General features: G+C 41.7%; 1 protein-coding gene across 1 annotated transcript in view; it reads left to right on the top strand.

Moving 5' to 3' along the window:
* The window catches only part of ZNF92 (zinc finger protein 92), a 141480-nt gene that overhangs the window by 104157 nt on the left and 21996 nt on the right, over positions 1-15327 (top strand). Inside the window, exons 4-5 of the mRNA XM_073008734.1 lie at positions 4155-4230; positions 4917-4998. Coding sequence (XP_072864835.1) covers positions 4155-4230; positions 4917-4998 — 158 coding nt within the window. The remainder of the gene's footprint in view (positions 1-4154; positions 4231-4916; positions 4999-15327) is intronic.

The raw sequence follows: 15327 nt of genomic DNA, 5'->3' as shown, positions 1-15327 counted from the left end.
GTCTCTTGTGTGCACTCATGGGTTATACTTTTATATGTAGAGAATTTTGCACCAAACCTTATATAAGAACAAACTTAGGCCTTGATAGGTAAAAGATGAAGGGCCAGCGTAGGTGAGAAATTTTAATGGGACATTTGTTGCCTTATAATACCAGAAACAGAATATTGGTCCACTGCTGTTAACCTACTTCATAAGTTAAAGAGAGCTTGTTCAGAATTGGTTAGGGAGCATTGCCAGGAAGCCATTACTCCTCTGAATGGGCATAATTTTTAGGTCTTTTTTTCCCATGGTTTAGAGTAAATGAGGCGATGGTTAGAAATGTGTCCCCCATAATTGGTTCTATAGCAGATTCTACCATAAAGGCTATGGTTGGTTACATGATAGACTTTAAACTTTCTTGTTAAAGTTGTGCTAAATAATGAATTTCTCTGGATTGCTTACTGGATAAACAAAGAAGTATCTGTGCAGTTGCTAATACTTGTATTTGCACTAGAGATATACATTGGCTATTACAGAGATTCAGTTACAGGAGATTAATGAACAGGATGCTTGGTTGAAATGAATAGATGTTTATCTAGCTAATTATTTGATTTATTTAATTTTAGTTGGTTTGTTCATGGGGACCCTGGCTAAAAAGCATACTTCAATCTCTTGGTATTACCCTCCTGATGTCAAAATAGTAGTCTCCCTACCGCACTGTATTCTCTCAAAAGTTATAAATGTTTGCATGCAGTCATCTCTAGAATGTCAAATGGTTTCTCATTAACTGGAATAACAAAAACTCAAAGACATATGTGACCATGAGGACACTATAACCTATAACATAACAGATAAGGACAAAAACCCAAAACAATGGAAACTAAGTGGCGCTAAGGCCCTGAGTTTTGGTCACAATCTGACCTACATGAGAGCTTAACCAAATGGAAAGAATTTTTAAAACAAAATTATCGGAGGCCACTATTCGTGACTGAGCGTGTGCACTAGGCCCAAGCAGACCAAACCAAACCAAAATGGAGTCCCTCATGCTAAATGTCACATAAACTGAAAATTTAAGGAAAGAGGTAGATCCTTAAGATCTATAGGCCAGGTTTTGTTTTTCTTGTGTAAACAGTAGATTTCAACACAAGGAAGTCCTCTTACTGTAAGCCTTTAAAAAATATAATAACCTGAAGCCCTTATTTCCACTTTACAAAACCCACAGTTCTCTTACTTCACAGTGGGATTTGAAACTAAATAAGTACATTTTTAATGGTGACAGATTGATATCAGTGTCTAAAGTTTTGGTCTACATCTGAAAATTGATAAGGTAACCAAAAGGGAGAAATTGTTAAATTAATTATAGCCTAAACCTGCCACCTTTCTTGTATAAGTTTGGTCAATAGGTGTTTTTCAAGATAGTAAACTGAAACCTAACTAGATATGTAAGTAGACTGTAACACATTCTTGTACCAACCACTCTGTTTTTGCCAATAAAAAAGTTAACTGTTCAAACAATGTTCAAATAAGGCAAATCCCAGGCTGTAATCCATCTGGCTGTTTCAGTACCTCACTTTCATTTTCTCTGTGTCATTTTGCTTTTTCTGTCCATAAATATTTTTCCACCAGGTGGCTGTGCTGAAGTCTCTCTGAGCCTACTTCTGGATCCACAGGCTGCCTGATTTGCAAATTATTTTTTGCTCAATTATACTCTGATTGGTTTTAAAGTTGGTTGTTTTTAAGTTTTCAAATTTTTTACAATAAAACATAATGTGTTGGGCTTTGATTTTCTAAACTCATCCCTCAGTGATTTTCCTGAATTATTCTACATTCTTTCAAAATGCTTCTGCAATTTCTTTTCTTTTCTTTCTTTTTTTTTTTAAACTTTCGAGATAGGGTCTCACTGTATCACCCAGACTAGAGTGCAGTGGTGTAACCAGTTATGGCTCACTGCAGCCTTGACCTTCCATGCTCAAGCAATCCTCCTCCCTCAGCTCCCCGAGTGACTGGGACTACAGACATGCACCATTATACCATTATGCCCAGCTAATTTTTTAGCTTTTTTCATGAAGACAGGATCTTACTATGTTGCCCATGCTGCACTTGAACTCCTGAGCTCAAGTGATTCTCCCACCTCAGCCTCCCAAAGTGCTAAACTTACAGATATGAGCCACTGAGTGCATCTGCAGTTCTTGAGAGGAGTATTACCAATAATTAAACAGTACTATATGGTCACAAATTCGAAAGGAATCTGGCATCTATTCTAGAAGTGTCACTCGCCAGGATTTCAAGCATCTAAGGCAGTTACTTTAGTAGTGTTATTTATGGAGGTGCATGGGCTTTGGGGTCAGACAGAGTTGATCCTGAATCTCAGCCCAGCCACTTAGTAGCTGTGGGTCTTTGGACAAGTTTCTTGATGTGCAAGAGTTCTATAAACCACATATGCAAAAAATAAGGCAGAATGATACTGATTGCAAAAATGGTAGCAATTTTTTATCCCTTCTATATCCATGCCCATTGCCAGGGACTTTTACAGCTGTTCCCATTGAGATCCAGAATCTGTTTTCTGAAACCTAGATCTGGCTGGCCTTATTTGCTCAAGGCAGTAAAAATATGTGAACATGAGAGTGTGCTAGTTTGGGGACTAGCAGTCTTGAATGCTTCTGTTTTTCTCTCACAGTGCTGCCATCTCCATGAAAAAAAGCCCATGCTAGGCAGCTGGAGGATAACATACCATGGGGGAGGAGAAGCAAGGTGTCCCTGTTGACAGCTCCAGAAGCAGAAGCTCACATCCAGAAGCACAGCTGCCTAGTTAACAAGCAGCTGATAACACATGTCTGAAGGAGCTCAGCTGAGATCAGAAGAATTGCTCCACTGAGCCCAGCTTAAATGACTGACCATTTCAATTGTGAGCTAAGAAGCCTTGGCTGGGCTGGGCACAGTGGCTCATGCCTGTAATCCCAGCACTTTGGGAGGTTGGGGTGGGTGGATCACCTGAGGTTGGGAGTTTGAGACCAGCCTGACCTACAAGAAGAAACCCTGACTCTACTAAAAATACAAAATTAGCCAAGTGTGGTGGCGCATACCTGTAATCTCAGCTACTTGGGAGGCTGAGGCAGGAGAATCGCTTGAACCCAGGAGGCGGAGGTTGCCGTGAGCTGAGATTGCGCCATTGCACTCTAGCCTGGGCAACAAGAGCGAAACTTCGTATTTAAAAAAAAAAAAAAAAAAGTCTTGGTTGGTTTGTCATGCTGTAATACCTAACTAATACATGCACCCAGTGCAGTTAGGATGCCAGGATTTAATGGCAGGTTGATTAGTGGTTGTTATAGTTACCTTCCAACAGTGGGCACCCTAAAAGTACTGATTTTTTTTTTCTGCTTTAAAGTTGGATGTTTTGTAAGAGCAATATTGAGTAATGCAGAAAAATATGTAGACATGTTTGCATGTGATTGGTACTTGTACTCACATAATCCCCACACCACAGGAGAAAACAGATAAACACACCGTGGCCACTAGGGCCAGGCCAAATAGCAAGATAAGTTTACCTTGAATCTATTTTCTCTATATCTAAACACTGGAAGTGATGACTGTGGAGAGATCTGAAGACATAGAGTTTTAATCTCCTGTGGCCCCATCATCTTTTGTTTACTGTCTGATCTCTGGAAGAAAGGTAGGCAACAGGTGGCCAGCAGTGGTGTACCTGTGGTTATTTTATTCCTGCTGCCCTCTGCTCTTTCTATGGTGACTATCTGTTCCATCCTCAAAACTGAAGAAGGATGTTGGTAAAGAGAGGCTGTCCCTTCACTTCTGGCAGAAAAGGGATGTTCAGGCCCTTCACCGTCCTGATGTCAGGGCTGCACTTCAATGTGGCAGCTATTGGCCATGTGTGGCTACTGGCTGCCTGGAATGTGGCTGGTCTGAACTGCAGTGTGCTAGAAAGGTAAAATACAGAGTTAATTTCAAAGATTCAGTTCCAAATAAATACATATACTTTATTAATAATTACATATCACACACATGTTAAAATGATAAGGTTTTAGATATATTGGGTTAAATTGTTACAATCAATTCCACCTGTTTCTTATTTATTTTTAAAGTTTGGCTCCTAAAAAATGTACAATTCATGTGTCGCCCACATTTTATTTCAGAGGATTGCCTTCTTTTTAAAATTTCAGGCTGCCTGTTTAAAAAACCAGAAGCCGGCTGGGCGCTGTGGCTCACGCCTGTAATCCCAGCACTTTGGAGGCCAAGGTGGGTGGATCACGAGGCCAAGAGATCAAGACCATCCTGGCCAACATGGTGAAACCCCGTTTCTACTAAAAATACAAAAATTAGCTGGGTGTGGTGGTGCGTGCCTGTAGTCTCAGCTCCTTGGGAGGCTGAGGCAGGAGAATCGCTTGAACCCAGGAGGCAGAGGTTGCAGTGAGCTGAGATCGCGCCACTGCACTCCAGCCTGTCCACAGAGCTAGACTCCGTCTCAAAAAACAAAAAACAAAAACAAAACAAGAAAACCAGAAGCCAGGAAGGTCATAAAATCTGAAAATTTTGAATAATTGGTATTATATTCTTTGCATTTGTGACTAGCCATATAATATATTATTTATAAATGCATATGGCCTTATTCACAAGGTTAAATGCAAATACCCTCTAGGGTGGGCCTGACTCAGCTCAGGGAGGAAGCCCTGTCTGAAAAGGCTACAGCTTAGGCTGTCACTCTTCCTTCAGCCCAGCATCTGATCACATCTCCTGTCACTCAGGGCCTGAAGGGGAGGGGGCCTTAAACGTTACCCAATCAGGAACGCTGGGCTGGGAACCGTCCAATCAGGCACGCAGCTAGAGCGGACAGCACAGCTTCCGGGATTTGGCGGGGCCTTTGTCTCTTACTGCAGCCGGCGCTCCACGTCTTCTCTTCACGGCTCTGTCTCCTCTGCGTCCAGGGTCACCGATGTGAACCTGTTACCAGCAGGAACTTGGAGCTTCACAACTAAGACGCCAGGATCCCCTGGAAGCCTAGAAATGGTGAGCCTGCTGGGTCCGACATCCCGAGAGACGGGGAGGGTCTGGTTGGAACCGGTTGGAAGTGGCGGTGGCGGGCCTCGGGCCTCCCCGCAGTCTGCTCCGAAATCGGCGGCCCGAGTTCTCCTTGGCGCTCAGTCTCCTTCAGCCATAAGATGGCGGCTGGGCTGACAGCCGGGACTCCGGGCGTCCTGTCTCCTCCCTGCGCAGTGACTGTGCTTTGGCCTGGAGCCCTCTGTGGGCAGCTCTGCAGCCGCAGAACCGCATTTCTCGCCGAGTGTGCAGGGACGACGGGAGAATTGTCAGAGGAGAATCCTGACTCGGGGTGCGGGGTTTATGAATTCAAAGACCTTTGGTCTGTGCGGTTCCCAGGTCCTCTTTTTTCCTTTTAAAAATTTATGGGAGTGAAGGTATTTTTATTAAAGAATTTAATCAAAGAGCGATTCAGGAAATTTGGAGCACCCAGCTATGGTTTGTAGTTTGTAGTCCATGGGAAGGGCTTAAAGCAAACACTTTTATAAGATTCATGATGAAAAAAAGTTTAATAATTGGTTAGGTACAGTTACGTCGTTTTTTAATTTGTATGATTAAGGTGGAAATTTCCTGGTCATGTAATCAGAGGTGGTCAGTTTACAGTTGGTTAAGCCTGAATTTTGTTCCCTCAGTGTTATTTACCCTCCCTTCCCTCCGCCAAAAATACATTCGAGTTTGATTTTTTCAAAGTTGGAACCCAGGGACTAGAGCCATCTCAGTCTAATTGCCTGCCACTTAATTATTTTCACATCCACAGGGGACTGATTTTCCCCTGCAATTTGCACATGTGTCCCAAGCAGCGTCTCAAGTCTACCCCCCATCCCCCATTCCTCCAGCTTAACTCTGGCTTGCAGTAAAATACTAAATTTCCAGGTCCTTTTGACATTCCCAAATGCCTACTTACCCTCCCTAATTCGCATTATCAACTGTGTTTCCTTTAGTGTACATTTTCGATGCCTTATTTTAATTAATCACTTTTGACAAAGCATTGGATGGCACGTTTTAAAAGATTTGTTTCCTGTTTGTAAATATCTCCTATGAGAAGAAAGCAAAGAATAATCCGCTAACATTGTATTGTAAATCTCTGTGCCTCTTTTCTTTTTATCTTCCTTAGGCACAGAGATCTTATCAGAATGTTTTTGGGTCACGATTGCTTTCCCTTTGGAAACTTTAGGGGGTGATGTGTTCTCAGCCACCCTTCAGTTATTTTTCAGTACTGTCTGGGGCAAGATACCTTCCATGGCAATGTTTGCTAGAGCGTCTAGTAAATATCAGCTCCTGGGTCATTTTCTCTCGTAGAACAACCTGAAGTATGGAATGTAGCCTCTCAAGGGAGCAGGTGGATGCCCTGGGACCGAGAGGCATCTCCTGGGCTACTCTTCCTTTGAAAAGCTTACTCCTTGAGATATTAAGATTGTCTTCACTCAACCCAGCTTTCATTTCTTGGAGGAACATTGCTGGTCAGCCCATCAGATACTGGTATTGGGAGGAAAACACCAAAATTATTTCTGTCCCCAGGATTCTGTGAGATTTGTGAAAGAAAAAAAAAAAAGTATTCCAAAAGATACAACAAAACCCGTCCTGGAGATCGAGACCATCCTGGCCAATATGGTGAAAGCCCGCCTCTACTAAAATACAGTTAATAAAATAAGCCAGGCGTGGTGGTGCATGCCTGTAATCCCAGCTACTCAGGAGGCTGAGGCAGGGAAATCACTTGAACCCAGGAAGGGGAGATTCCAGTGAGCTGAGATCATGTCGCTGCACTCCAGCCTCCAGACTGTCTCAAATAAACGAACAAAAAACTTGACCCCAGTGAGATGGTACAAGAACTTGCAAAGTAAAATACACCTGGGGTATAGTGTCTTCTGAGAGGGTGGTTACTGAGTCTCCTTCTATTGCCCAGGCTGGAGTGCAGTGGCATGGTCTCAGCTCACTACAACCTCTGCCTACCGGATTCAAGTGATTCTCCTGCCTCAGCCTCCCGAGTAGCTGGAATTACAGGCACGCACAACCACGCCTGGCTAGTTTTTTGTATTTTAGTAGAGACTGGGTTTCACTGTGTTGCCCAGGCTGGTCTTGAACTCCTGAGCTCAAACAATCCTCCTGCCTTGGCCTCCCAAAGTGCTAGGATTACAGGCGTAACACACCACGCCTGCTGACAAATCTGTGTTCTGATCAGCACTGCCACTTCCTGGGTTTGTCATCTTGAAAAGATTTTTTTTACTTATTTTGACTTTCATTTTATTAGAGCTTGAAAGGTAAGGCATATTTACAAAGGGCATAAAAGAGGTGAGTTTCAGGAAAAAAATTAATATCTAATCATATATTCCATTTGTTAAAAATTCTTTTACCTTTTTCTTTCTTCCCAGAATGAATTTAGGAATTTTCTCACTTGTTGTTGTTGTTGTTGTTGTTTGAGACAGACTGTCGCTCTGTCACCCAGGCTGGAGTGCAGTGGTGTGATCTCGGCTCAATGCGACCTCTGCCTCGCAGGTTCAAGCGATTCTGCTGCCTCAGCCTCCTGAGTAGCTGAGATTACAGGTGCATGCCACCATACCCGGGTAATTTTTGTATTTTTGGTAGAGACGGGGTTTCACCATGTTGGTCAGGTTGGTCTCGAACTCCTGACCTCGTGATCTGCCCACCTTGGCTTCCCAAAGTGCTGGGATTACAGGTGTGAGCCACCACACCTAGCCCACTTGTGTTTTTTATGGCTGGGTAATTACAAACATAATTCTAAGGCTTAGCTTTTAGAATGCTACCAAGGAAAAGAATAGGGATAATCTCTCTTCCATTTTGGCTGTAGAAAATGAATACATTTCCACAAGAAAATGTGGTAGATAATTGGTGAGTTACATAGATTCACTTTGCAGAGTAAATTTGTTACAGTGAATATGTCCGTTCTGTACCATCTAATCTTGATTTCTGAGTTGCACGCTAAATTTTATGAGATTAAACTTGGTACCTACTAAAAGTGTTCCCATATGACTACGTGATTTTTAATGGAAATAATAAAATAATAAATCTGTTGTCTGAAGGTAATAGATACTTTTGCTTTTCTTATTGAGGTGTGAAATGTAAGCACCTTAAAATTTCCTTCACTCATGTTTATACTGTGTTTAAGTAATTTTGCTGGATTTTTCGGTCACTTAGTTTCAAAAACCAAGAGAGTGACTCTAACATGGAAATTAAGCTTCAGCCCAGTGACTCCAAGCTATGGCTGTTATTGAGCCTGCAAAAGGAGGTTATTAAAGGCCCAGTTAGGTTCTTTTTGGGGAGCCTCCCCTGCAGATGTCCCAGCCTGCTCACCCCAGCCATGAAAGAAGCCTTTATACTGAGAGAAGCTACAGAGCCCTGGAAAGCTGGGGACCCACAGGCAGATGGAGTTAACATTAAGATGGAAGGGGATTGGGAGGGTCTTACTGAAGATAAAGCTGTCATTGTTTTGAGGCAGTTTCTAGAGGTAGTTTATTTTGAGGCACTTACTCTTTTTTTTTTTTTTCCTTTTTTTTTTTTTTTTTTTTGAGATGGAGTCTTGCTCTGTTGCCAGGCTGGAGTGCAGTGGTGCAATTTAGACTCACTGCAGCCTCTGCATCCCGGGTTCAAGTAATTCTCCTGCATCAGCCTCCTGAGTAGCTGGGACTACAGGCAGATGCCACCATACCCAGCTAATTTTTGTATTTTTAGTAGAGACGGGATTTCACCATGTTGGTCAAGATAGTGTCAATCTCTTGACCTCCTGATCCACCCACCTCGGCCTTCCAAAGTGTTGGGATTACAGGCATGCGTGCCCAGCCTGGCAGTTACTTTCTGAAATAAAACAAAGTTAGAATTATGTAAAAACATTTGAATTCCAAAGGAGTATTGCAGCAGGAGGAAGTACCAACTATAAGATCTTTAAGGACTGCAAAGTTTAGGCAGACAAGGGCTTTCTTTCATAGGGAAGAGCAAACAAGATTAGAAAGAAGGTGGGCGGGGAGCTGCAAATAGAGGGAATCAAACTTTAGGCCGGGCGTGGTGGCTCACGCCTGTAATCCCGGCACTTTGGGAGGCTGAGGCCGGCGGGTCACGAGGTCAGCAGATCAAGACCATCCTGGCTAACATGGTGAAACCCCGTCTCTACTAAAAATACAAAAAATTAACCGGGTGTGATGGCAGGCACCTGTGGTCCCAGCTACTCAGGAGGCTGAGGCAGGAGAATGGTGTGAACCTGGGAGGTGGAGCTTGCAGTGAGCCGAGTGGCACCACTGCACTTCAGCTTGGGTGACAGAGCAAGACTCCGTCTCACAAAAAAAAAAAAAAAAAGTATTTTTCTTTTGACCACTGAAGCCAAATTCAGCTGATTTTTTTAATGAGAAAAATAAAATGTGCGGTCTTTATCTGGCTATGTGGTATGTAAGAAAAGAGTGTACCATCTAAGTCATAATGGTAAAGGTGGTTCTTTCCATAAACTGTTCCTGGAGAACACAAAGGATGGAGAATTTTATTAATCACAGCTGTTTACCATGATTATCTGTGTGCTTCATTTTTCCCTACATCTTTTTTCTGTCCTATACATTTTTTCCATTTGACTTTTCCCAGGTTGTATCATTTATAATAAACTGGTCAACATAACTACAGTGTTTTGCTGAGTTCTGTGAGCAGCTCTATCAAATTATTGAACTGGAGGGAGGTTATGGGAGTCCTCAGTTTTTAAGCAGTAGCTAAGAAGAATAGATGGACCCATGAGGTTTGTGACTGACATCTGCAGTGAGGACAATGTTGTGGGACTGAGCCCTGAATCAGGGTCTGTGCTGACTCTGGATAGTGTCAGAATTCAAATGTTAGAAAATGAGTTGGTGTTGGAGAATTGCTTGGTGTTCACCAAACTGTAGATTCGGGGATAGAAGAAAGATATCACAGAGGTCTGACCTGGAATGGAACTCTGGGTGTCTGGGAATGGGAGGCTCTGCTCTCCTGTACACAGGCTGTCACACTGCCCATTGTCCTAGGATTCCAGGTCTCCTGCCATGGTGAGAGAGGACTGAAAACTTAGAGGAAAGAAGCTCTGATAACAGACATCCTTTCCCCACAGCTGCCACCACATGATTCCCACCCACTCACAAACATACTCACCAGACATTGATGTGCACACACTCCTCCCAGGACTAGGCACCACCCTCAGGAATTTCACCGCAGCATTGTTGAACCTGTTTCTTGCCCACAAAATTGTCTACAAGTGTCCTGGCATATCCCCATCTCCAAACACTGAATCTGCAGCAGCAACCTGCTTTCTCCCCCAACCTGGGGTTCTGCATTCTGCACCACCTGTTCATAATCTCATCTGCCTGCATGGACACAAATACATCGGAGGACAACCCCACCTGGGCCACTATCTGTAGCACAAACCAGTCCTTCCACCTACATTGCACTCTTCCCCCACCCATGGATCTTTTCTCTTTTAGCTTTTATTTTTGGTTTGGGGGTACACATGCGGGATTGTTCTATAGGCAAAATTGTGTTGTGGGTGTTTGGTGTAGATTATTTTGTCTCTGAGGTACTAAGCGTAGAACCAAATGGGTATTTTTTTCCTGATCCTCTTTGTCCTCCCACCCTCTACCCTCAACTAGGCCTCAGTGTTGCCTGTTGTTCCTCTTATTGTCTCCATGTGTTATTATTTAGCTCTTACTTAAAAATGATAGCATGCATTTGGTTTTCTGTTTCTGCATTAGTTTTCTGAGGATAATGGTCTCCAGCTCCATCCATGTTGCTGCAAAGAAAATGATCTTGTTCTTGTTTTATGGCCATACAATATTCCATTATTTTTATGTACCATATTTTGTTTTTATTAAATCTTTATTTTATTTATTTCTGAAGACAGGGTCTCACTCTGTCGCCCAGGCTGGAGTGCAGTGGCGTGATCTTGGCTCACTGCAGCCTCAATCTCAATCTTCCGGGCTCAAGCAATTCTCCTACCTACGCCCCCCAAGTAGCTGGGACTACAGCATGCACCACCACGCCTGGCTAATTTTTCTTTTTGTGTTTTTTGTAGAGATGGGGTTTTGCCATGTTTCCCAGGATGCTCTCCAACTCCTGAGCTCACGCAATCCACCTGCCTCACCCTGCCAAAGTGCTGGGATTACAGGCATGAACCACTGTGCCCAACCAACCATAATGTATTTTCTTTAGCTTACCATTGAGGGTATTTAGGTTAATTCCATGTCTTTGTTACTACGAATAGTGCTTCAGTGAACATGCATGTGCATGGGTCTTTATGATAGAATAATTTATATTCTTTGGATATATACCTAATTAGGAGGTGGGTCAAATGGTAATTCTGTTTTTAGTTGTGTAAGGAATCGTCACACTGCTTTTCACAATGGTTGAACTAATTTACATTCCCACCAGCAGAGTATAAGCATTCTCTTTACCCTGCAACTTTGCCAGCACATCTATTATTTTTTGACTTTTTTAGTAATTGCCGTTCTTACTGGTGTGAGATGGTATCTCATTGTGGTGTTTTGTTTTTTTTTTGTTTGTTTGCATTTCTCTAATGATTAGTGATGAGCAATTTTTAAATATGCTTGTTAGCCACATGTATGCTTTCTGTTTTTTCTTTTTTTTTTTTGAGATGGAGACTCGCTCTGTCACCCAGGCTGGAGTGCAGTGGCACGATCTCGGCTCACTGCAACCTCCACCTCCTGGGTTCAAGCAGTTTCTCCTCCCTCAGCCTCCCAAGTAGCTGGGATTACAGGCACGCCCCACCATGCTCGACTAATTTTTGTATTTTTTTTTGGTAGAGATGGGGTTTCACCATATTGGCCAGGCTGGTCTCGAACTCCTAACCTTGTGATCTGCCCGCCTCAGCCTCCCAAAGTGCTAGGATTACAGGCGTGAGGCACCACACCCACCTGCTTTCTCTTGAAAAGCATGTGTTTATGTCCTTTGCCCACTTTTTAATAAGGTTTTTTTTTTCTTGTAAACTTGCTTAAGTTCCTTATGGATTGTGGATATTAGATCTTTGTCAGAAGCATAGTTTGCAAATATTTTTCTTTATTCTCTAGGTTGTCTGTGTACTCTGTTGATAGTTTCTTGTGGTTTTTGTTTTTGTTTTCTGTGAAGATGCTTTTTAGTTTAATTTGGTCCCGTTTATCTAATTTTGGTTTTGTGGTGATTGCTTTTGGTATCTTCTTCATAATATCGTTGGCCGTTTCTGTGTCTAGAATTGTATTTCCTAGGTTATCTTCCAGGGCATTTTATAATTTTAAGTTTTACATTTAAGTCCTTAATTTATCTTGTGTTTATTTTTGGATATAGTGTAAGCAGGGAGTTGAATTTTAATCTTTTACATAATGCTAGCTAGTTATTACAACACCATTTATTAAATAGGGAATCTCCCCTACATTTCTCTTGTCAGCTTTGTCAAAAATAAGGTGATTGTAGGTGTGCCATATTGTTGCTGGGCTCTCTATTCTGTTGCATTGGTCTCTGAGCCTGTTTTTGTGCTGGTATCATGTTGCTGTGGTTACTGTAGCCCTATAGTATAGTTTGAAGTCCGGTAATGTGATGCTTCCAGCTTTGTTCTTTTTGCTTAGGGTTGCCTTTGCTATTTGGGCTCTTTTTTGGTTCTGTATAAATTAAAAACAAGTTTTTTCAGTTCTCAAGAATGTTGTTGGTAGTTTGATAGAAAGAGCATTCGATTTGTAAATTTCTTTGGGCAGTTTGGCAATTTTAATGATATTTTTTGCTTTCTATTTTTTTGAGATGGAGTTTCACTCTTGTTGCCCAGGCTGGAATGCAGTGGCATGATCTCGGCTCACTGCAACCTCTGCCTCCCGGGTTCAAGTGACTTTCCTGCCTCAGCCTCCCAAGTAGCTAGGATTACAGGTGCGTGCTGCCATGCCTGGCTAATTTTTTGTAGTTTTAGTAGAGATGGGGTTTCACCATGTGTCTGTGAGGTGTTGTAGTCTCCCAGTATTACTGTGTCAGAGTCTTAAGTCTCTTCTTAGGTCTCTAAGAACTTGCTTTATTCATCTGCACTCATGAATTTTTTTTTTTTTTTTTTTTTTTTTGAGACGGAGTCTCGCTCTGTCGCCCAGGCTGGAGTGCAGTGGCCGGATCTCAGCTCACTGCAAGCTCCGCCTCCCGGGTTTACGCCATTCTCCTGCCTCAGCCTCCCGAGTAGCTGGGACTACAGGCGCCCGCCACCTCGCCCGGCTAGTTTTTTGTATTTTATAACACCTTTCTCTCTTCCACTGTTTTCCCCCATAAACGTTCTTTCAAGTGCATACAGTATGCCCAAGACCTTAGATTCCTAAAGCCAGTGTCTACTGAAAATCAGATGTTGAAGAGATTAGGAACATGCCCAGAGACCTGGCTGTTGTAGGAGAAAATATAAATTAGAAAGAAGAGGCTTAATTCTTCTACCTGAAAATAAAAGAAAGTATTTTGCTCATCTCTTTTCTTAAAAGCATTTAAATGTACTTTTTTTGTTGTTCTTTTGAAATATATGTAAATTATATTAACAGCCAAATAAGCTTTTTGTTATTCTTTTTGACTCAAAATTGTCTTTAGGATCTCGAATTCATTGCTTTGTTTTTGCTTTGGCAAAGGTTTATTTTTTTTCACTTTTAGTGTTTTAAAGTAGACACAGGGCCAGGCGCAGTGGCTCATGCCTGTAATCCCAGCACTTTGGGAGGCCGAGGTGGGAGGATCATGGGGTCAGGAGTTCGAGACCAGCCTGACCAACATGGTGAAACCCTATCTCTACTAAAAATACAAAAATTAGCCAGGCGAGGTGGCGTGCGCCTGTAATCTCGACTACTCAGGAGGCTGAGGCAGAAGAATCGCTTGAACCCGGGAGGCGGAGGTTGCTGTGAGCTGAGATCCTGCCACTGCACTCCAGCCTGGGTGACAGAGCGAGACTCTGTCTCAAAAAAAAATAAAAAAGTAGACACAGACTTGTTTAGGTTTAAGTTCATTTTAGGATTACAGAAGAGTCGAGCACAAAGATGGCATTAAATTCAGCAATACAGAATGATAAAGACTAAAAGATAGTGAGTAATTTTGACAAAAAACTGATTATCCAAGGTAATTATCTAGTATTTTCAGGCTAAAGTACTTACACTGCAAAAGCACGGTTCAGTGTATGAATAGTGGAGTCTGTAGTTGTATTTTGCTTTCTATTTATTACTTCAGAACAATTAGCATAGTTATGCATAATGTTTGTAGATAAATGCATTCATGTAAATTAAACAGTATTTTCTACATAGTATGAATTTAAGGCCACAGTATTTACTTGAAATGAATTCCTTGTTAATATTGTTGTTTATGCTTTTTTTTTCTTTTGAGATGGAGTGTCGCCCAGGCTGGAGTGCTGTGGTAAGATCTCGGCTCACTGCAACCTCTGCCTCCTGGGTTCAAGTGATTTTCCTGCCTCAGCCTCCTTAGTACCTGGGATTACAGGCACCCACCACCATGCCTGGCTAATTTTTTTATTTTTAGTAGAAATGGGGTTTTGCCATGTTGGCCAGGCTAGTCTTGAACTCCTGACCTTAGGTGACCTACCTGCCTCGGCCTCCCAAAGTGCTGGAATTACAGGCGTGAGCCACCACACCCAGCCTGTTATTTATACTTTTAAAATATAAAGTGTTTTAATTGAATTATGTTTACAGACAATTTTTAAAACTTCTACATACCTTATGACTAGTACATTAAAATATTTATACTTATTTACATCTGATATCCAAAGAAAATCCACTACCAAATTTTTACAGTAGATACTAGCATGACAGACTTATTAATTTATCCCATAGGGATAATTACAGATGAGCATGATTTTAGTGTTTTCCATTTCAGTAAATTGGAATGCTACTGTTACAGGACAAATAAAGGTGATGTGGCCACCCAACAAACATAATAGCTCTTTAGTTAGCCATGTTGCAAGCTCAGGTATACTTTACTATATGAACTAAATCAATTCCAATTCTTTTTTTTTTTCTTACAGATCACTTTGCATTACTGAACTTTTTCAAATTACAGAATTCAACTCCAAAATAAATAAATGCCTATTAAATTGTTACTTGCGTTTTTCTCTCCTAAAATTTTAACACAGCAAAGCGTCTTAAAGACGTGTGAATAGGTTCAGTGCACTCTCAGTGGCTTACAATCATGAGGCAAATACCACATTTATCCACAAAAATATAAGATAAACAGATCAATATTTTAAAATATTGCTGACATAAAAGAAAAAAAATAAACTACTCTACTTTTACCACAATTATTTTGGTAGATGATAGTAGAACATTGTTTAAAATAATG

Source organism: Chlorocebus sabaeus, chromosome 21, assembly GCF_047675955.1.
Source record: "Chlorocebus sabaeus isolate Y175 chromosome 21, mChlSab1.0.hap1, whole genome shotgun sequence".
Lineage (NCBI taxonomy): Eukaryota > Metazoa > Chordata > Mammalia > Primates > Cercopithecidae > Chlorocebus > Chlorocebus sabaeus.
The sequence above is the reverse complement of the archived record's forward strand: the minus strand, read 5'-3'. Positions and strand labels throughout refer to the sequence as shown.